Source organism: Pteropus medius, unplaced genomic scaffold, assembly GCF_902729225.1.
Source record: "Pteropus medius unplaced genomic scaffold, Ma_sr-lr_union100, whole genome shotgun sequence".
NCBI classification, from domain to species: Eukaryota; Metazoa; Chordata; class Mammalia; order Chiroptera; family Pteropodidae; genus Pteropus; species Pteropus medius.
The window spans coordinates 23329543-23352508 of NW_024349797.1; the positions used below are offsets into that span (position 1 = coordinate 23329543).

General features: G+C 51.6%; 1 protein-coding gene and 1 long non-coding RNA gene across 4 annotated transcripts; one reads left to right on the forward strand and one right to left on the reverse strand.

The window, feature by feature from the left end:
• The first annotated feature begins 22 nt into the window (after positions 1-22).
• On the forward strand, positions 23-5103 carry LOC120619729 (uncharacterized). 3 transcript variants are annotated; one of them, XR_005657649.1, is made up of 4 exons: positions 23-433; positions 600-768; positions 2498-2602; positions 2889-5103. It is a non-coding gene; the product is annotated as an uncharacterized LOC120619729 (long non-coding RNA). The 3 variants fall into 3 exon arrangements; XR_005657648.1 differs by having other exon boundaries at positions 23-768; XR_005657647.1 differs by lacking the exons at positions 23-433; positions 600-768 and having other exon boundaries at positions 1097-2602.
• A 13772-nt stretch (positions 5104-18875) lies between these two features.
• LOC120619730 (ras-related protein Rap-2a-like) lies at positions 18876-20216 on the reverse strand. The gene has a single exon (XM_039884299.1). It carries the CDS (start codon positions 20129-20131, stop codon positions 19529-19531), a length of 603 nt encoding a protein of 200 aa, XP_039740233.1. The 5' UTR covers positions 20132-20216; the 3' UTR covers positions 18876-19528.
• Positions 20217-22966: the final 2750 nt, after the last annotated feature.

Genomic DNA, 22966 nt, shown 5'->3' on the forward strand with positions numbered 1-22966 from the left:
TGCTAGAACAGACAGGGCTGTGATGCCGAGGGAGAGGAGGCTGGCTCCAAGGCAGGCTGTGAGGGATGAGCAGGTCCCTGAGCCATCTACAAGGCCCTAACCGAGGGTAGAGGACTCGGATGCCTAGTCCCAGACAGCAAAGGCCTGGGAGGAGATGGGAGAGGCCCCAGGGAGAAATCCGGGGAGTTAAATTTGAGAGGTCTGCAGAAAGGGAGTGCGGCTCATTAGATCGTTAGATCGTCCAGAGGCCACGTGGGCGTCAACACCGCATGGCCGCCAGGGGCTCTGACTCACAGCTCCGGGAGTACAATTTGCACAGCCCTATGCATTCGGCAAGAGCAGTGAAGCCCACGCATGCGCACACCTGGGACCGGCCATCCCTCTTCTAGGACGGTGTCTCATCCGCCTCCCACGTCCGTGCAAAACGGCGCAGGTAACAGCCTAGTTGCTTTGATGGGAGCAGCGAAGTATTGGAAACTCCCTAAATGTCCATCGGTGGGCGCCAGGAAATAATTGCAGTGCCCCAAACAATGGGGTCCCGTGCAGCTTTAAACTGCATGGAAGTTCACTCTGTTCTGACGTGGAAATCGCTCCGACAGATAATCACGGGGGTGGGGGTCAAGCTCACCGCAGAGCAGTCTGCAGAGCGCTGCCGTGAGGTCAGCAACGTGTGGAAAACACATTTGTGTTGGCCTCTGTGTGCACTGAGGCAGCCGGGAAGAGGAAACCAGCAACTGGCGGTGGCTACTTGTGAGGGTGTGTGCGCAGGTGCGTGAGGGGGGCAGTAGGGGAAAGACAGATTTCATCGTCCGTCTTTTAGTTCTTTCTATTATTGAACCACGTGAATGTGTTGCGTTTCGGCATTTTATAAGGTAACATTGAACTGAGAAAAGGGAGCCAGTGCTGCTCGGGGAGAGAGGAGGGGACGTGAGGCCTGCGTGCGCCGGGCGGGACTGTCCGGCCACGTCCAGAGCCTGTTCGAAGTGGGTTCGTCGGCAGCCCGAGATTTCGCCCAGCCAAGTTCAGTGCTCAGGTGCCGGCAGGAGAGGCTCCGGAGAGGTTCCAGCAAGGGGCCTGGGGTCTGAGCTGGCAGGAGCGTTGAGGGCGAGGGGCTGTGAAATAGTTTTGGGGCACAGGATGGGGTACAGGCGCTGGCGAGTGACTGCAGGGATGGGAGGCTCCCACGGAAGAGACCCTTGCAGGTGAGTGGCCTGACGGAGCGGCGGACGTGTTGGGAGCTGAGGACTTAAGGAATTGGGAAGGTGGGTGTGCACGCCGAAGCCGCCAAGGATGCTGACCATGTGGTCGAGGGGGTCAGGGGGCAAGGGCTCGTGTCCTCTGAGAATGCCAGGGAGAGACCCAGAGGTGAACAGACGAAAGCACCGGGGAGGACCAGGGAGAGGCATGGCTGCCGGTGCGGGGGATACAATCAGCCTCAGCCCCTGGCTCCTGCCCCTCGCCTCAGGGGAGATAGTCCTTGGATGAGGCTTGTGCTGGAGTCTTCCCTGGGAAGGCTGCACCAGGGGCCACGCCAGGAAGGAGGGAGTCCGTGGTGCCCTGATTCTCTGAGCCTCCCAGGTGAGTGGGGCAGCCACCGAATCTGTATTCGAGGACGGTGGTGAAGCAGATGGTCAGTCTCCTGTGTGGATAGTTACCGTCCCTGCGGATACCCGGAGGGCCTGGAACAGTGTGGGGTCAGGAGACCGTGAGGGCACCTAGCTAAGATCTCCGCTAGCATGACAGCTCCCGGCAGGCCGAGGGGCTGTTGGCTTGGAGTTGGCCCGGAGGCTGGACCCACAGCCTGTCCCATCCAGGTGGCCCTGGGCCCTGTGTCTCCAGCACAGGTGGGTTGGAACCGTGAGCGTCAGGGTCAATGAGGACAGCTTGAACAGCTGGGTCCCCCCACCTCCCAGGAGGCTGGCCCGGGCTTGTTCACATGATGGCAGGAAGGTTCCAGCACCGGGCGAGGGCAAGCCTGGCGCACGGTCACTTTTCCGGCTTTTGCTTGTGTCACATTTGCTAATGTCTCAGCGGTGAGGACCAAGTCCAGCTTCAAGGGCTGGAGAAACAGGCTCCCTTCGGGTGGGAGGAGCTAGAGAGCGTTGTGGCCGTTTCCCCATCACCATCTCGTGGTCCCTAACGGGACTGGATGGAATGGGCTCCTCAAGGACGGCTCCCTGGGAACAGCAACTCTTGATTCAGACACCCCTCAGCTTCAAAGACAAGTGAGATGCCCAGCACACTCGACACAGGGGTGGGTCAGGGAGAGAATGACCGTAGCAAGCGAGGCCATGAAAAGGGGCGGGGCCGGCTGCTGCGTGGACACCCCGGCCTGGGCGAGTGCTCCCTGGGCGCTCTCGCTCATCCGCCTGGACAGCTCCTGACACTGCCGTCTTCCTCTGCGCTCGGGGACTCTGTCTCTGCGGGGCCGTCCTTTGCCCTTACGAACAGCCCACGTTTGTAGCTGAGCAACTTTCTCAGTCTTTGTATCGTCCAGGGTCCAATTGAGAGGCGGAAACTACGCAGCCATCGGACCAGGGAGCCGTTAAAGGACCGGACTGAGGAACGGGATTGGCCGCTGTGTCGGAAACCAGCCGACCAAGTCAAACCGGGTCCCTGAATGGGGGAGCGGGCACTGAGAAAAAAGAGAAGACAGACGGGGTGCAGGAGGGAGAACAGATCTCACAACTGTCTCTCCGAGTTTATTTCTTAGGCTCCTTTTTATACATATTCTGTTCCTTTGTGTATCCCAAGATAACATAGTTAGAGTAACATCCTGAAGATCAGGGTACAATCGACACTCCCTTTGACACTCTCTTTTTCTATACTTAATCTTCTTCCTCCTGGAATTCCTCAGAACCAGCCTTTTCCCTTTTATATGCAAGCAGGCCTCCCGAGATAAGCCATGCACTCCTTTGAATTTTGGGAGCTTTAGCTCCCTACACCGCTGCAGGACGAAGAGATCCCGAGCAGACAGGCAGCAGACCGGCGGCGCAGCCGCGGCTCTGGGGCGGAGCTCCTCACCCCGACTGCGGCCTGCACCCCTCGCAGGGGGCACAGCCTTGGCGAAGCCCACGGAGGTGCTCCGTCAGCAGACCTTGCTGGACGGTCGCTCTCTGAGATGCCAGGTACGGCACGCATAGGCGGGTGCTGTGCTCAGAACCTGCTGCCAAGCCCCCTAAAGAGGTGGCGGGGGAAGCAGTCCATGGAGAGACGCCCCAGGTGACCCGCCAGCAAACGCCGCAGGGAACCAGAAAACCCACTTCTTCCTGCGCTGTCCCTCCAGCGCCCTCTACTGACGAAGCTGAGCACTGCCTGCGGGCCCGCGAGAGAAGTTCCAGAATCCCCAAGCCCGCAACGGGAGATGAGTTTGGAGGCGGGAGGCGGTAGGTGAATATCTGTGTCAGCTTCCAGGTGCACTCTTCTGCACACACTTAGCCTCTCGTAAAAAATCTCCACTCAACACGGGGCAGAGGTCCTTCCTACAAGGGACGACGCCCTCCAAAACGAGAAGACACAGTCCCGAGAGTTGCCGAAGCCATCGCCAGCTGTGCGAATCACTCCGCAGACCCAGTCAGGTCCACGGAGCATCCTGTCATCTGAAGACTGAATCGTAAAGCTGACCTCCAACAAGTTGCACACACAACACGCGTGTCAAGCACAGGAAAGAAGAAAGTGGTCGGCACGTGCAAGCGAACACATGAAGCAAAGAAAATGAGCCAAAGCCACCACGGCCGTGTCTCTGCAGCGGCGTGGGAGGCCACGCTGGTCCCCGCGGCTCCGTCCTCTCGCTGCTCATCCGGCCTCCCCCGCCCTCGGCCAGGGCCTCCGCCCCAGCCTTGGTTTCGGAAGGGTCCGAGGCCTCACGCCTCTGCCTTTCTGTGCTTGATGGGGTCTTCTCTTTGCCTTCACTATTGGTCGTGGACGTCGGAAGCAGGACTGCCGTGTCCCATGCTTCGCAGACATGCTGATCTCCTTCACGTGTGGCAGCAAAGCAGCGTCCCGCTAGTGACCGCACTAGCCACTCGGGCCACTAGAGCCGTCCTTTCTCAGGCTTTCGGTTCGGTGGCACGACGGCCCCAAATGGCCAGATGGCGGCATCGTCTTCCGATTCAGTGAAAGCACTTGTGCCCCTGGCGACAAACAAGGCATTTGGTGAATGTGTGAGCCACGGCCCCGCAGAAGCGCTACGGGGCAGGGAAGCCACGCCAGGTCCAGAATGCACCTGGCCCAGGAACACGACTCGCTGCCCTCCGGGACGGAAGAGGCCCAGGGGGTTCCGCCTGCTGCCAGGCGGTCGGCCGCGCCCCGCGTCGCCCCCCGGGAATGGCGCCATCGGGAGCTGAGTGTGGGTCTCTGTGGACGTCAGACGAGGCGCTCAGCGGCAGCTGGAGCCGCTGCGGAAGAGAAAGGCCATGTCGCCGAGCCCACGCTAAGCCCCTCCCCCGCCACCATGGCTACTTGTTTGCGGGTTGCTTTGCTCCACGGAGACAGCACGGGGGGTGGCTAAGGAAAGGGGATACTGTTGGTCGAACCGTGTCCCCGAAATTTCTACTGAAGTCTTGCAGCTCAGCCCATACGAAAGTGACCTTGTTTAGAGATAGGCTCTTGATGGAGTTATCTGAGTTAAAATGAGGTCGTTAGTGTGGGTCCCAATTCAGTATGACCGCGTCCTTATAGAACCGGGAAGAGTTTCCCGTGGAGATGCACGGAGAGACTGCGCGGTGCTTCCACGAGCCACACACAGCGGAGATTTCCAGAGCATCACCTGAAGCTCGGGGACAAGCCCCCGACACACCCCTTCTCACGGCCCACAGAAGGAAGAAACCCTGCCACCAGCTTGACCTTGGACTTCCAGCCTCCAAAACTGTGAGACGTACGTCTGTTGCTTAAGCCACTCAGTGTGTGTCACTTTGTCACAGAAGCCCTAGCAAACTAGTTCAGGCTGGCAGACATCCCCACAGGCTTCATCCTTTGCCTGATTGGTAAGAGTCGCTTCTGAAGTGAACGCGCTCTGGGGGTTGAATGGCGCACAAACGCCTTCGTGGTCTGTGCCCTCTCGGAGAGGTCCTACTACACCCTCTCCCCAGACCTTCTTGTCACTGAACTCCCAGTTCTGTTTTTCCCAAGTCCCTGACCATCCAGCCAAACTGTCAGCAACGGTCCGAACGAGCGCAGGTCCTGGCCACCTGCCTCTCACGCTAGACACAGCGAACCGCCGAACGCGTGGCTTAGCTCTGTGCCCTGGTGGTGTTCCTTCCTCGCTGTCCTTCAGGGCCACATGTGAGTGGGGCTGGCCTGCTGGCAGCTGTCCACTTGCAGGTGGAACTAGCATGTCGTGCAGACACCTGTCAACTGGGTGAGTTTTTCTAGCTCAACGCCCCACGAAGCCACAGGTGCAGACTGAGCGGAGGGCAGCAACGCGACAGGGTTCGGTGCTGAAGGGGTCGGCGCCACCTACGACGCAAATCACTTGTGCCCCCGGGACCTGGTCGGGCTCGGACCCCCACACGCCATTTCCACAGAACGACAGAAAGCTATACTGGTCAGGCAGGTCCAACGACACTTAGCTCACGGTGGGCACTCAGGCCGAGGGGTCACCTGGTATCCCGTGGTTGGACACTCGGTCCCCGCCAAATCCCAAGTGAAACCTGGAAGCAGTTTCTCAGAAGGAAAATATTCATCCGCAGACGAGAGCGCAGATCCGGAATTCCAGAGACCTGGCCGGGATCTTCCTGCCCCTGCCAGGCGTGGGTCCTCGGGCCCAGGTGGCAGAGTGGCTGACGTGTGTAGAGCAGCCTGACCAGCACGGCCTTCCCTCGCTCTGCTGTCCTCTGGAAACTGACTACCTTACGGGTGAATCTGCAGGTGGGTGGCGGGACAGCACGCTAAAACGTGGTGCTTCCCAAACCCCACAAGGCCCACCAAGCATTTGCCTCTTTTTTTTCATGGCAGGTGCTAAGACACGCAGCAATATGCCTTCTCTCCGGAGGGGATATTTAAAAATTCTCCAGACCAAAGAATTCCTGGAAACTTAGAAATCGTAGGCCCTTACATTTGGCCGGCGGGGTGGGGGGGTGGGAGGGGTGTCTTTTACTTTCTAGTTCACATGCGTCATATTAAGACTTCTAAAGTACGGGTTATTCCCTGTTTGTCACATCCGGTCAGCATAATGCCATCATCATGGTGGACCAGTGTGACGTTCTGTGGATCGATTCGTAGAGATGGGAAGTAGGTTGGTGGGTGGCAGGGGCGCGGGGGACGGGGTGAGCAGGTATTCTTTAATGGGGCAGAGTTCTGGTTCTGTGAGATGAAAACGTTCTGGAGACGGTCATTCGACAGCGTGTCTGTTCTCAACGCCACGGCACTGTGTCCATAACATTGGTTCAAACGGGAAGTTTTATGTAGTGTATATATCAACACAACTTTTTGTAAAAAGGAAGGATTAAATTAAGCATACATCAAAAGATTTTCCATGTTCTTATTTTACCGCATTAAAAAAAAAATCAGCATATTAGGACCTTCACACTAATAGAGGGGTCAAAAGACTGACAGCCCCTCAGCCCCCAGCCTGGGAGTTTTTTGGAAATGTGGAATGCCCGCCTCAGCCGCGCTGGATCAGAATCTGAAACTGAAAAATGCCCAGGTGACTCATACGCAAGTTTGGTGCTTTTCTCAGATTTTTTTTTTTTTTTTGAAGCATAAGTCACTCACAATTGTAAAAGAAAACAGAGATCTCTGTGGACTATATCACGGCAGAAAGCAGTGTTGTATGAGCATACTGTGGGCCCTGTCGGGTAAAAGCAGACTGTTTCCGGTGGTCCTTGAAAACTGGTATGGAGAACAAGACCTCGGCCAGGCCAAATAGCTACGTGCCAAGTGCCAGGGGCTGTGCCGATTTGCCCCAGGAAAGGTGCCACATCTGGGGCAGCAGCTGCAAGTGGAGTCACCAGCTGAACACGTCTGTCCCTGTCCACGGTCACTCTCCAAGATCCATGGACCGTCTGCACGGGCTGCGCTGGTGAGGGAGGTGTATGGAAATGACCTTCAGGCCTTCGGTGGCGGCACGAAGCTCTGTAATTACCTAGGGACAGCGTCAGGGCCAGGGGTGGTGAGGCGCCAGGGCTCGAGATGTAAGGAGGGGCTCGCTCCCAGGGCACGCAAATACTGAGCCTGCACTTGAACTTCGTGCCCCAGGGGCCTCCCTCCTAGGGAGACCCCGCTCCCAGGGCTATGCAAGTGCCATGTTGAATGAACACCTGCGCCCAGCTGGGGGGGCTGTAGCAGCGCAAAATTTCTGGAGGACATGGCAATATTTATTTAAAAAATATAACTCCAGGTTTTCAAAATTACCCGATAGCTCCTTACAACTTTGTTCTGTCTTGTCATTTTTTTTTTTTTTTAATTTATACTTTCACCAAACTAAATGCGAACGTGGTTTAAAAAGTCAAATAGCGGTTATGGGCTTAGAATGAAAAAGTCGGCCCTCTGCCCCGGCCGCCATCGCCGGCACCTTCTCTCTGCTCGTGACGTCTGCTCCTCCTCGGCTTTCAGTCTTCGGTGTCCTCGACTGAGTCGTTATCATATAGGTTTCGAACAATTCTCTCAAAGCTTATGACCAGGCTTTTCATAGTTGTAGCCAATACTGTGAATCAGACCTTATTCTATAAAAATCCTCTGACTAGGTCCCGGGCATAAAGGGTTAATCTAGTGAGTTTTGTACATTTGTCTTGTAGTCGTTGACCTTATCAGATCGTGCTGGTTATTCTAAAAGGATTTAGTTTGGTCTCTTTGATTTTCCTGTGCGAACGACCCTGTCATCTGGGGGGGCTGACACATTCATACACGCATTGTTCGGTGACTGTATCAAGTACACGTACCTTGGAGAGGGTGGTGGAGTGAGAAATACCAGGAATCTCTCCCCACCTAGACAGCAATACACTTATAGGATCTGTCTCATAGAGCTATTTTTGAACTCTGGAGTCTACTAGAGGCTTAAAACCTCCAGAGCAAGGCTTGGATGGTAAACTGTGGTTAATTTCGGTCGACTTCAGCTCTGGCACAGTCGCAGCCACCCATCCCCCACCCACAGCCATGGGGCAGGTGGCTGTGCGTCAGTTTCTGAAGCAGCCTGCTTGTGGGAGTCAGGTGGGCACAAAAGTCCCCATCCTCTGAACACTGAGGTTCTGTGCTCTGATCGCTGACTGCTGCTTCTGATCACAGAGGTGCAGACGAAGAAGTGAGCAACCATTGTCGTTTTGCCTTCTCCCCGTTGTTGAAAGCACCCCCGCCCCCCCATAGCTGAAGTAACTTCCAGGGTTTAAGGACCATTGCCTTACTCACTCCCCTTCATTTTTTGCTTTTATCCATTTAAAGAGCCAAACACTAAACACTAAGGCATTCAAAAACAACTACATATATGAAAAAAATCAGTAAATGACTGTGCATGCCCAGGGGAAAGCTCAGAAGAGATACAAGAAGACGTTATGTTTACGCCTCAGGCTGATCCTCAGCAGAGAGACATTATATAACAATCAAAAAACAACAACACTGACCCACCCACCCACCCCCCAAGAAAGCAAACCATGAGGAAGAGGGAGAATCTGGTTTCCACATTATTCGATTCAAATGTCCAGTGTTCAACAAAGAATCACCAGGCATACAAAGGAACAGAAAAGTATGGTTCATTCACAGGAGAAAAAAATCAACCGAACCTGTTCCCGAAAAAGACCTAAGGGCAGATGTACTAGACAAGGACTTTAAAGCAGCCATCTTAAAGATGTTCAAGGGGCTAAAAGAAAGGTCAAGAAAATGATATAGGAACAGGATGGAAATAATAAAGAGATAGAAAGCCTAAAAAGAAATGAAAAAGAAATTCTGGAGCTGAAAAGTACAATAACTAAAATGAAAAAGCACTGGAGAGATTCAAAGACAGATTCGAAAAGGAGAAGAAAGGAATAGTGAATTTTAAGATAAGACAATGGAATTATGGAGGCTAAAAACAGAAAGAAAAAAGATTGGAAAAAGCGAACTGAGCCTAAGAGACCTGTGGGACACCATCAAGTGGACCAACATAGATGTCATGGGAGTCCCGAAGGGAAGGGAGGGAGGGAAGGAAGGAAGGAGCGGAAAAGAGGGAGGGGGCAGAGAGACGATCTGAAGAAATAATGGTTGTGAACTTCCCGTATTTGATGAAAGACATCACGTAAACACCCAAGACGCTCAACAAACTCCAAGTAAGATGAACTCAGGGACTCACACTGACTGAGACACTGTCATCAAATGTTTAAGAGACAGAATCCTGAAAACAGCAAGAGAGAAGTGGATCACCGCGCGCAGGAGGTCCTCGACGGGATTGTCAGCTTATTTCTCATCAGAAATTTTGAAGGCCAAAGGCAGAGGGCCAATATATATATAGTGCTAAAAGGAAAAAAAAAAAAATGTCAACCAAGAATCCTGTATCCAGCAAAAATGGTCTTTCAAAAGTGAGGGAGAAATGAGCACATTCCCAAAATAAATAAAAAAGTGAGAGGCTTGGGACCTCTAGACCTGTCCTGTAAGAAATGCTCAGGGGAGTCTCACAAGATGAATCAGAAGGACGCTAGACAGTAACTTGAAGTCATATGGAGAAATAATGATCTCAATAAAAGTAAATTCATAGCCAGTTATAAATGTCAGTGTTATTGTAACAATGACATGTAGCTGTGATTTTGGTGGTTTTCTACATGATTAAGAGACTAAAATGTTGAAAGAAAAACAATTATTAATATCAAAGCTAGTATTATTGTAACTTTGGCTGGTAGCTCCAAATCTTGTTTTCTGCGCAGTGTAAGAGACGAATGCATTTAAAAGAATTATTAGTTTATACTTTGTATGCCAAGTGTAGTATAAGTGCCTGACATGCAGCTTTTGGTCGCTAAGGCATCCATTTCAAAAGACGTCTATTTTGAATAAACACACTGGCAGCTGTATAACACAGCTACTACCGAAATAACCACTTAAGGAACTGAGCCATCCACACCCATGAATTCCCCTTTCAGAGAACCTTAGGTGACCCCCGATCACTTAAGTGACACTACCTCCACTTTCTCACACACTATTCCCGCTCTTATGCTTCAGATTAGCCAATAATAAGTGACTCTGCAGAAGCTCAGATGCCCCACCCTCATACCCGAATAAGGGCAGAGCCCCAGGTCGGTGTTCTCTCTCCTCATGACCTTACCGAGTGGCCCTTGGGTGTACTGTGTACCCTCCAGGACCTGTGAGTAATCAAGCCAGTTCCTCAAAGTTCTCGGATGGTTTGTTGCTGAAGTGCATCCTGCAGCCATGATAAGAATTCCAGGGCACCTTGTGTGATTAAATGCTCAGCAACATAGGTGTAGAAGGGAACTATCTCCACAGAATAAAAGCCATGTATGAGAATCCACAGCAAACTTCCTGCTCAGCGGCGAAAGACCGAAAGCTTTTCCTCTAAGATCAGGAACAAGGTAAGGATGTCTGCTTTTGCCACTTCTATTCAACAGTGTTCTGGAAAGTTCTAGCTGGAGCAATTAACATTCGAATGGAAAAGAAGTAAAACCATCTCTGTTTGCAGATGATTATGACCCTTATATATAGAAAATCCTAAAGACTCCACAAAAAAAGACATTAGACCTCATAAATGAATTCAGCAAAGTAGCAGGATACACAAAGTTAACATAAAAAAAAAATCTGTTGCATTTCTCTACATGAAGAATGAACAACCGGAAAAGGAAATCACAAAAACAAAATTATCTCCAATGCATCAAAAGAATAAAATACTTAAGAATCAACTTATCCGAGGAGGTGCAAGACTTACTTGTACAATGTAAACAACAACGAAACATCGATGAAAGAAATTAAAGAGGATACAAATAAACGGAAACACATTCCGTGTTCATGAATTGGAAAACGTGACATTTCTAAAATATCAACAGTACTCAGAGCGATCTACAGATTCAGCGCGATCCCTATCACAAAATCCCAATGACATTATTTGCAGAATAGAAAAACCCACTCTAAAATTCACATGATAGCCGAAACAACCTTGAAAAAAAAACCAAAACTAGAAAGCTCGTACTTCCTTATTTCGAAACCACTACAAAGCTACAGTAAGAAAGACAGTCATAGACCAGTGGAATAGAATGAAGAGTCCGGACATAAACCCTCACATATAGAGTCAGATAATTTTTGACAAGGGAGCCAAGACTATTCAGTGGGAAAAAGACCATCTTTTCAACAATCAGTGCTGGGAAAACGACATCCACGTGCGAACGAATGAAGTGGTACCTTTACCTAATACCATATATAAAAATTAACTCAAGATGGATCAAGGACCTAAAAATAGATCTACGACTATAAAACTTTTGGAAGAAAACATAGTTCAAAAACTTTACAACATTGGATTTGGCAATCATTTCTTAAATGTGACGTCAAAGGCATAGGTAATTAAATTTAAAAAAATAGACAAATTGGACTTCCTTCATGAAAAATTTTAAATTTGTGCATCAAAAGACACTATCTGCAGAGTGAAAATGCAACCCGCAGAATGGGAGAAAATATTTGCAAACCATATGTCTGATAAGGGATTAATAACCAGAACATTTAGAGAACTTTTAAACATCAACGACGACAGCAAAACTGCCTGATTCAAAACGGGCAAAAGACTTGAGTAGACATTTCTCCAGAGAAAATATGTGAATGGCCAAAAAGCACATGAAAAGATGTTTAATATCGCTAATCATTAGGGAAATGCAAATTGAAACTGCGATGAGATACCCCCTCACACCCACTGGAATGGCTACTATCAAAAATAAAACGACACACAAAAAGCAACCAGTGTTGATGAGGATGTGGAGAAACTGCGCACTGTCGGCGGGAATGTAAATGGTGCAGCAGCCCCTGTGGAAAACAGTACGGTGGTTCCTCAAAAAAAGTAAAAGAAAATTATCAGAGGATCCAGCAATTCCACTGCTGGGTACGATCCCAAAAGAATTGAAAAGAGGACCATGAAGAGGCGTGTGCAGTCACGTCCATAACTGTTATTCGCAATAGCTAAAACATGGAAGCAGCCCAAGTGTCCACTTATGGATGGAGAGATAATTAAAACGTGGCATATACGTGCAACGAATCAAAATGGAATTCCGCCGAATTTAAATGGAATTAATTACTCAGTCTTAAAATAACAGAAATTCTGCAATATGCTACGACATGGATAAAACTTGAAGACCTTATGCCGAGTGAAATAAGCCAGTCTCAGAAAGACAAATCGATCTGATTCCACTTAGATGAAGTCCTTAGAGTAGTCAAAATCGCAAAGACAGGAAGCAATTGGTGGTTGCCAGGGGCTGGGGGAGGGGAGAATGGGCCGTTATTATTTAATAGTTACAGAGTTTCAGTTTTACAAGATGAAATGAATTATGGAGCTGGAGGGTGGCGATGCTCGTACAACAACGCGAATGTACTTAATATCACTTAACTATAACTTATAAATGGTAAAGATGGTAAATTTCACGTTATGTGTATTCCACCACGCACAAAAAATATATATATATACTTTGTATCATGCATGCATATTGTGTATAAACCTCAGATGACTGGCAGGTGAAGATCAAATTACCATCGCCATTATTGGAAAAGCTGGTGTGAAGAATGCTGAGCACCACTGTTGGGCAGACGCCTCTGGAGGCGGGTGCTTCCCTTGGGCAGATCCTCACCCATCAACCAAAGACAGGAGAAAAGCAGAACAAATTTCACAAATAAACGAAGAGGGAAAGAGGCTTAATACTTCCGCCCAATTGCCAGTTAGTGAGTGCCTCCTCCTCGTCCTGGTATGAGGGTAGTGGGGGGGGGGAGATAAGAGGGGCAAGGTCAGTGTCAGAGGTCCCCCTACAAAGGGAAGAGGCACACAAGCCACCCACTGCTCTGCACGCGTGCTCGACCCTTATATCATATCTTGAAGCAATTTCCACATCAGAATAGAGAGAGAACCCTCTGCCCATTTACAGGTGCACAGTACTCCATTGTTTGGGGCACTGCAATTATTTCCTGGTGCGTACCGATGGGCATTTAGGCAGTTTCCAGTATTTTGCTGCTACAATTTTGCTGGTGCCTCCGTCACTTTGTACGGACGTTAGAGTTCGAATAAGACACATTCTTAGAAGAGGGATGGCTGGTCCCAGGTTTGCGCATGCGTGGGCTTCACTGTTCTCGCCGAATGGTCCTGCATAGGGCTGTGCAAATTGTACTCCCAGAGCTGTGAGTCCGAGCCCCTGGCGGCCACCAGCCTCGCCATTACAAAGCGTTAACTGGTCCAGCTAAGAGCACACATGAGGGTGCCCGGCGGTGGGTGAGCAGAGAGGGCTAGGAGCAGTGGTTACAAAGGGCTGCGAGCAAACTTTCGATGATGGGTATGTTCACTATCTTTATCACTGTGATAGTTTCGTGAGTATATACACATACGAAAATGTACTAAACTGTATACTTCACATACTGCAGTTTCTTGCATGCTAATTACATCTCAATTAATCTGTTTCTTAAAAAACATTAAGACAGGCTAATATTTTTTGTCCTATCACTATCAAAAATAAACAGTGTAGTTGTCTCCAGGCCTGGCCAAGCTGCGAGGGGACTGTCCTCCTTAGCCACGGAATCATGAATTGGCATGTCTTTTTGGAATTAATATTTGCGGTATCCATTAAAAAGTGCTTTTAGTCTTTGGAGAAGAAAAATTATCTGTGCTCCTTATTTTACTAAGATCTGATTTATTTCTCTTTTTGTCTCAGTAAAGTTGAGCTCCACAGCTGCTTTTTGCTTCTCAGGCCAACTAATGAATTTCTAGAGCCTGGCCTTAAAAATGAAAGTCTACATAATTAACCGAAGAAAGAGTTAAAGATGCCTTCTTTCACCAGAAATCACGTAGGGAAAGGTGTCATTCTGAATTATAAAACTCAAAGAATTTGATTCGACAAGGTGTTGAATCCGACGGTTTACAAGAGTATAAATTTTGTTTCTCTGCACAAAACTGGGACGTGTCTGAACATTCTTGATCGATATCAACTTGCTCATTTCTCAGTCACAATGAATCTGTTATTTACATTGTATTCCTTACAATGTTTCAAAGACTTTAAAATTTGTTGCCATGGCTTTTGAAGATAACTTCAGATGGAAATCTGGAACTCTGCTTGCTCCTCTCACTTGGTAACTGTTGCCTTGGTAGCACTTTTCTGGATTCTTAAACTGTACAAATATCTGGGAGATTTCTCAGACAAACAGAAGATGGTCTGCCTCCCTGACAAATTTCCCATCTCAGTAAAGAGATTGAGAGTCTGGCTCACCTTGAATGAGATCTTTGAGTTCATGATTCTACTTCTAGGGAATGTATGTATCAGAAATAATAGGACAAATGTATTTCATCTCTAAACAAAGATTCTCATTGTAGAGAAAACTGGAAAACCCCAAAATATCCAGCAAAAGAGAAAAAAGCAAACAATTACACTACACATGACAGTGTGGCCATTCAAAAGAGAAGCTGGATCCATTGTCAGTGATGCGGGAAAATGTCCATGACGTGACATTAAGTGAAAAATGCAAATTTACACAACAATGTCTATGGCAGGATTGCTTCATAAATATAGATGTATTTGTACCAAAAAAAGCTACCATGGCCTATGCCTGGGGAGGGGGACATGGTGGCATCAATCTGCACTCACATAATCCTTTAAAACCTATGGAGGGCAGGGTGACTGTCTGTTCAAATTGCTGAAAGGAAGGGCAGGCCTGACCTAGTGCTTCGGCCAGACCCCAGGCCTGGAGCTGCAGAGCTCAGTGGGGGTGGGGGGACAGTTATGGACCCCCAGACGGGCAGTAAAATCTCATCACTCTCACGGCCTGGTCTTGGCCCTGCTAAGAGCATTCACCTTGGTTGGTGGCAGAGCTGCTCGAAGAAGGAGCCAATGCTGGGGGCTGCCAAGTACCTGGGGGGTGTTTGCCCAGGAAGCTGTCACGGGGATCACAGGGTGGAGGGGAGCTGGGTCAGGCCTGGTCAGGTGGGGTCAGCCGAGGGGCTCCTGGACCCAGAGGGTGGCTGTGTCTCAGAGCTAGGCGAAGTCTGGGGCTTCAAGGGCAGGACCTGTCTCCTGGGATGAGCCCCATCGGCCCCTCCCTGACAGGCCCTCTGGTTGCTCTGAACTTCACTCTGCTCTCTGGGAACAGAGACCTGGCCCTACTATCTGCAGGGGCCCTTGAGTCCTTCCCCCGCCCAACGAGGGGCAAAAGAGTCCCACTTTGACATGGGAGGGCCTGCCTCAGCTCTCCAATCCCTTATGGGGAGGGGCCAGCTCTGTCAGGCACCTCTGCTCCCCAGGCTGGCCCTGAGGGCACGAGCATCACAGCCGGCAGCGCTTCATGGGCGATGGGATTTGGAAGGACACGAGCCATCCAAGCGTGTTCCAGCATCATTTAGCAAGGGCTGAGCTGCCTCGTGAACTTCTAGACTAAGTGTGAGAAGCTGTCCTGATGCCATAGGGCCCACGTGTAGGTCCTGGGGGTCAGGGCATGATGATGACTGCCCAGCCTTTCCTGTGTGCCCAGGTGCTACCCAGGGGCCCGTGGCAGCCCAGGGACCTCCAAAGGCCAACAATCTCAGCCACATCCTGGGACCAGCGAGGCAGCCCGGGGGCCAGCACCTCCAGGGAAGGGTGCGGCCGCCTTGGGAGCCACTCAGTCAGATCGTGGTCCCAGGGACTGTGGGACATAGCTGGACACTGTGGGGAACAGAAACCGTGGCTGTAGAGAAAGCTCTGAGGGTTCGGGGTGCCTTGGGAGACACCTCCATCCAGGCTTTGCAGGAGGCTCTGTGGGGGACTGACAGCCCAGCTGGGTACCCTGGTCTGGAAGCGCGGCCAGACACCGGCTTCTCTTCCCCCGGGCTGGTTCTGCCCCCTGGTGGTGGCATTGAGGAATGCTCCGCTCCCAGGCGCGTCCCTTCTGGCCTCCACCCACGCCTCTTTGGCGGGCCTTGAGCTCGCAGCGTGAGCCAGATCTCACTGCGCAGGCGTCCAGGCAGCTCATCAACACCCAGTGACACGGAAAACCTGTCCCAGGAAGAACGTGCAGGAGCCGATAGCACTTTCTGTTCAAGGATTCACTGAAATAATTTTGAAATCTGTGAACTGTCACACTTTTTTATGTGACCATATAAAAATCTAAGTTTGAATGATCGCTAAAGATGTAATTTCTGGGATATCGACAGAATTTCAACATCGACATTTTAAAATGAAGCTGCCACTTCGACTCTTCTAAATGTATCTAATTAAATATAAATGCCGTAGTGTTTTAAACAAATGTGTTGAGATACAACTTCTGTGCACGGTGGATTCATGAATAACCGATACCACCCAGGCAGGCCTCCTTGCCACTTCCATTACCATAGATTAACCTTGCCTGTTCTTGAACTTCGTACGGATAGAGCCATGCTTCAGGTTCTCTTCCATGTCTGACTTCTTTCACCTAGCACTGTGTCTGTGTTTGGAGATAGGTCTTTAGAGAGGTAATTAAGTTAAAATAAAGACACCAAGAGAGGCCCCGATCCAATACGACTGGTGTATTTGTAAGATGAGATGAGGGACAAAGACATGTGGCCAGGGAAGACGCGTGAAGACGCTGGCAAGGAGGCCAGAAGCCTCAGACGGACCCAGCCCTGCCCGCGCCTTGATCCCACTGCGTGCTTTTCCCAGAACAAGAGCCGCGAGGGAGAGAGTGAGCAACACAGAACCTCGGAGGTGGCATTCTATTACTGTCGTCATGTTATGTTCCTTAGAAGAGAGTCCCAAGGCCGTGGCCCTACTGGAGGGGAGGGACTCACACCAGGGCACGAGCACTGGGGGAGCATCTCAGAGGCTGCCCAGCCCAGAGGTCGAGGGAGACATCGAGAACCAAGGAGAAAAGGACCCACCACACAATTTTAAAAGTTGCCAAAAAGAGCAGCCATTCCACAGAAGAGATCGAATATCAAATATTTGAAACCCTCCAAAAGAATTCTCAACGTTACCAGCGATCTGAATAATACAAAGCAAAACCACAACACTCTGGCAAGAGAAGCATGTGCCCAGACCCGAGTGTTGGAGCAGGGGAGGCCTCACCCCTGTCCGCGGGGGTGCGAGCGGTCGACTGCCCTGGGAACCAGCTCACGGCGCTTAGCTCCGCTGCGCCTGCGCTCAGCGCACAGTCCGGCCTCGAACCGCGAGTGACTGCGAGTGATCCGAGATTTTAGCACCACCCCCGAGCTACCAGGTTAGAGAGGCACGGTCTCGTGGGTCACTTGCCTGGGCACAGCGCCTCCAGGTATGACAGCCCCGGGACCGGCAGTCATATGCGCTGCTCACAAGTTCATTTTAGAGCTATTTAGGCCTCACTTGACTCCAGAGGGACTGCACACAACGCGTGTGTGACATACGTAAATTTGAAATGAGAAATGCAGGAAGGAAAATAAAATCCAGTGTGTAGGCCTGTAATTTTATGTATGTGTGTGTGTGTGTGCGCGCGTGTGCGCGTACGTGCGCGCACACACACACTCAGAAAGCTGCTTCATACATATCCTGAGGTCACAGGAGCAGATCCTGCAGGCCTGGTCATTCGTCCTGCTGACCAGTCGCCCGGGAAACACCCCTGGGCTCTATGCTGAAGTCCACGTGGCTAGGAATCTGAGGGAAGAAATGGCTGTTTGTGATTTTTTTCCTGGACTGAACCTGATATCCTGGGGAACTGAGACATAAGACCTCCCCAGGGGCCTCAGCACAGGCAGGTGGCCGGTCAGGAAGGCAGGCAGGTGGGGTGGGGGCGTGGGGCCAGGGGAGGGGTCACCCAGCTTGCAATCCTTGGGGCCCCCTGCTCTCGCTGCTGGGAACAGACGCTGTTCACCCCTGCGGTGGTGGGTTTTTGCCTCCTCTCCAGCAGGAGGAAGGAAGGGGCAGCCGAGGCCAGAAAGATGCTTGCCACCCCCATCTCCTTCTCCCGTGTTCGAAATGTCCCCTTAGAGAAATGATGGTCTCCGAAAAGGGTGTGAGGAGACACTGCCCAAAAGGAGTGACCCCAGAAGATAGAGGGCCAGAGAGAGAAGAAAGCGAGCTGGGTTTCGAGGCTTCCCTGCCCACCCTCCCATGTCCTGGGAGAAAGGAAGAGAGAAAGCCAGGCAATGTCTCAGCCTGGCCCTCTCCCGTGGAGAGCTGACTGTCAGGCACTGTTAGCTTCTAAAATATGTATTTTTTTAAATGCTAAAACATAATCCACCCACTATTCAAACATCACATACAATATACATGAAGCGCCAAGACCCTTGTATGACCATCACTTTATAGATAACTTTAACAAAAGGAAGTATTTCAGATCACAGGCATAGTTTTGAGCTTTCTTGTTTATTTCTTTTAGGATAAAAGAAATAAACAAGAAAACGGTGAAGTTGTTTTTTGAATCTGAAAATTCATTCAGCGGGTGAGGTCAATTTGTTAACTTGTGCAAATAAGCACGAGCAACTCAAGACACATTTTTAAAATGATAAAACAATACTATTTTTAAATCAGTGCAAGAAAAGTCTCTTGTATCCTTACGGGAAAGCGATACAAAAGGCTTCCTACATGTTTTGCTTCTGCTTGCCGCGTGAGCCTAAACTATGCAGGTATTCAGACACAAAATGTCCCACTCCGCCGAACAAGAAAAACCACTGACTGCCAAAAGCACTTTGCAAAAACACAGGAGACCTAGTGCCATTTTGCCTCTAGTCACTAACTTGTCTCCTGGGAAATAACTGAAAAGCAAAGCGACAGTAAGAACTGTAGCTTTAAGTACTGGAAAGACAAATGTTAAAAACTAGCAGCTTCTGAAGTCTTTTTATTTTCACTCAATGTACAGAGGCAGAAATCCACCAGATGTCAGTTACACAACCGAAGGCAGAGCTGAGCTGGCTGTGCGGCCACAGTTGTTGTCCCCCGTCCCCTGCCCCCGGGGTGTACAGCACCCCTTTCAAGCCCATGCTATGTATGTCATAACTATATTTAGAAATACACAGAGAGGAAAATATTACTGTTGCAACGCAAGGCTGTGAATGGGAGAGAAACACAGGGAAACCTCAATGAATCGAAAGTCTCAGTTCTTTAGTTCGTGTTCCCCAATCAGTTTCAAATGTCCAACGACATCTGAAGGTGTTCATTTTTCTTTTCTTTAAATCCTGTAACAAATGCCACTTGAAGAAAAGGGTAGTACTCTCTCCATACGGGGGAAAATCTTCGATTTAGGGTATTTTTCTCCTAGCGCTGTCGGAGGAAAACAGAGTTGCAAAGTTCTCTCCGGAGATCGAAGAAGTTCTGCCGACAGCCCGCAGCGTCGGTTTGAGGCCATATGTCGCGGTAACCACTTGTTGACGGCTGGATGACGATCTTTAAGAAGGCAGAGGAGGAACACTGAGCTTCAGAGATCACGAAAAGCGATGAACATGTTAAAAATGAACCGGTGCCTGTTAGCCAATGAACCTTTCCGACGGCCACGTATCCTGGGCGTTTGTGGGCGCCGCCGGGACCTCTTCCTCGGGCGGGGCCAGGGCCTCCATCTCGCGCACCACCTGCGTGAACACCTGGTCCACCATCAGTTTGCTCTTGGCCGTGACTTCCAGGAACGGGCACCGCCACTCGCGGGCCAGCGCGCGGCCCCGCGCCGTCAGCACCTGGCGCTCGGCGTCCAGGTCGGCCTTGGTGCCGACCAGCACCAGCGGCACGGCCTTGGGCCCGCGCAGCCGGCCCATGCGCTCGCGCAGTGGCCGCACGGCCTCGAACGAGGCCTCGCTGCACACGCTGTAGAGCACCACGAAGCCGTCGCTGTTCTTGATGTAGAGGTCCTTGAGGGTGACCAGGTGCTCGGCGCCCACCGTGTCCACGATCTCCAGCAGCGCGGGCGCCGCGTTCACCTCGATCACCTTGCTGAACAGCTCCTCCACCGACGGCTCGCACTGCTCCGGGAAGCTGCCGCAGGCGAACTGCGTGGCCAGCGCCGTCTTGCCCACCGCCACGCTGCCCAGCAGCACCACCCGGTAGCCCTTGGCGGGTCGCGGCCCCGGGACGGCCATGGCGAGACGCGCTGGCGGGACGCGCGGCCGGAGCACAGCGAGGAATGGCGCGCGGGGGCCGGGCCGCCGGCCGGGCGGGGCGGGGGGCGCGCGGGGAGGGGCGGGGAGGGCCCCCGCGGGGCAGGCGCCGCGCCGCTCGGAGGCCACCGCCCCGCCTCCGGGACCGGGTCCCCGGAGTCTGGGCGCCGCGCGCCCCTCCGCCCCTCCCCCTCCCCCAGCGTCTTCCCGCCCCCGGCCCGGACGCTCCGGCGCCGGCCTCGGCCCCTCGCTCTCCACGCCCCGGCCTCCCCTCTCCCCAGACCCCGCTAACGGTTGGTGCCCGAGCTGCCAGGCCCGGCTCGGCCGTCCTCCCATGCCACCCTCTCTCCGGCACCACCAGCCGGGGCCCCTCCGTCAGTCCCTGCCCCCTGCTCGCCCTCCCGGGAGGAGCCCCTCCGGTCTGCTGACCAGAAGGTAACCTGATCCCTTCCACGTCAACCGGGAAATGTACATTTCTCCACCCTCGCTGATCCAGCCTCGCGGCCGGAAGCCAGGCTGGCCTCGCTCAAGGTCAGGCCGACTGCGCTGAGCTGCTGAGGCCCCAGGAAGGGGGAAACTGAGGGAGCTTCAGACCGAGGGTCCCAAGTGACTCCCGAAGCCCTTCCGTGCCTGAGGTTCTCGCGCCGATCCCTTCGCTCTCGCCCCCGCCAGCCCCCCTTGTCGCTGAGCAGAGCCCAGGGAACTTTATAAAATGTAAACCACATTCCACTCCCCCACATAAACCCTGCCTCCATTGTGCCCTCCTGACCTAAGAGGAGTGACCGCAAAACTCACTGTCCAAACCTGCGGGCTGCTGACACGCAAAAGGTACTCACCCATCCACCCAGCAGCAGGCTCGCGCCAGGAGAGCCCGGGCGAGGGGGCTCTGGGGTCACCCTCCCTATGAAGAGGGCCCTCCGGGTCTGACTCCTGCCACCAGTCTCTCTCCGGCTATTCAGCCTTCTTGCTGTTCCCTGATTTTAGGGAGAAAGGCCGGGGGTAGGGGGGACAGCGGTCCCGGGAAAGTCCACTTGAGGAAATTCCTGCACCCTCTGTCTTAGCCACCGGCAGATGCCTTAGGACTTCAGTGGCCCTGCAGGCCTGGCTGCGAGCGGAGATACCCACGCTTTGTCTGCGCCTGTGCCTGTGTGGGGGGCACCACCGGCCCTCCCTCATCCTGGTGCAGCCTTGGAGCTGGCGGAAGTTTAAATGTCAACAGGATACAACTTGCACGTTGGTGTTTGTGGCCAATCCCAGGACGCGCCTTTCCATAATCAGTGCATAGAGCATCCTTAATACGTAACGTGAACCGTACATTGAACACCACAGACGACTTGATTTCTAACTAGAGGAACCTTAGGAGACTTATTCTCCGACTGCCAAGTAACAAAAGTAAAAAAGCAATTTTAAAAATCGGCAACTGCAAATGTCCTCTGGAGAAATGCAAGTCCAAGCCAGGTTTCTACAACTTCCCAAAGATAACTTTTGAGGGAATGAAGTCAACTCTCTGTCAGAAAAAAGTCACAGAACGCACAAGGAAAAACATCTCTCTGAGCGAGAGCCGTTGGAAACAACAGGCAACAAAAGCACATCCAGAAAACTTCAGATATTGACATTATCAGACATATAAAGTAATTATGTTTTACATGTTTAAAGAAATTAAAAAGACGCTTAGGAATATGAGCAAGAGACAAGGGACTATAAAGTATGGTCAAGCAATTTGAAAGAGATTTCCCTCACTCCAAAGAAAAAAAATCTTCTAGAAATGAAAAACGTAACAATTTACTATTTTAACTAACATGAAACGCCCATGATAGGTTAAACAGTAGATTAAACATGGCTGAAAAGAGAAATAAAACCAACATTATTCCGGGATGTGAATAGGTCCGGACCCCACCTTCACCGCAGCCGCCTGTGTGGACAGATGGGGGCCCTCCACGTCGCCGTGAGGCCGTTGACGATCGCGCCCTAACTTAGATCGGTGGTTGGCTAATTCGAGCCTGTCATTATTATCTGAGGTTTCTAAAGCCATTAACAAAAGTCTGCCAACCCCACAGCCCTTGTAATTACCATTGCCTCAGTGCCTCTGTGCCCATGAAGGACCCCCACCCCCAACACATACCATATAAACCCGTGTTTCACCCTCCACCTGTGCCACATCCTGATCCGTGCCTGGTGAGTCTCAACTGTCACAGCTCAAGGCTCATCGCCAGCTCACTCTCAACCAGCAATAAGGTCCTTACGACGGGGTCCGGGTCCTTACAACGGGGTCCAAAGGGTGTGTGACCTTAGAATCCTACCCTAAAGTTCTCTGTCCAGGGCTACTTCTGGCACTAACTCTCTTAATTCGGGTTCCCTCCAAAAGCAGAGTCTGCGACATGGGTTTGTGAGCAAAAAGCTTATTTTGGGGAGTGACGTCAGAGACGAGGAATGGGGGCCCTGGAAAGGAGAAACAGGGGAGGGGGGAGACCCCATGCCAGAGTGCATCCTCGAGTGATCCCTGCTGTAGGCGCACTCTGGGGAACAGTGTAGAACACACCCCAGAATTGTCCCGATGCACAGGAGCGAGGGGCGCACGTACCGGCTGGCGCCCATCCCTCACTGCTCCAGGGGTGCCCTGAACACGCCCCCTCCCTTCCCGGTGTGCGCATGCGCCCACTAGGCTGCGTGAGCTCCAGCGGCAACCCGAGCAGCCGCAGTGGAGAGCCCAGGGAAGAACGCAAGGGGCGTGACGTGTGGCCGAAGCAAGGGGCCGCCAGGCTCTACCTGGACAACCAGCTGGCTGCTGGAGTCATGAGCAGAACAAAGAGATGAGCC

Coding starts and splice junctions, on each gene's coding strand:
- LOC120619730 (XM_039884299.1), bottom strand. CDS start 20,131: ATGGCCGTCCCGGGGCCGCGACCCGCCAAGGGCTACCGGGTGGTGCTG.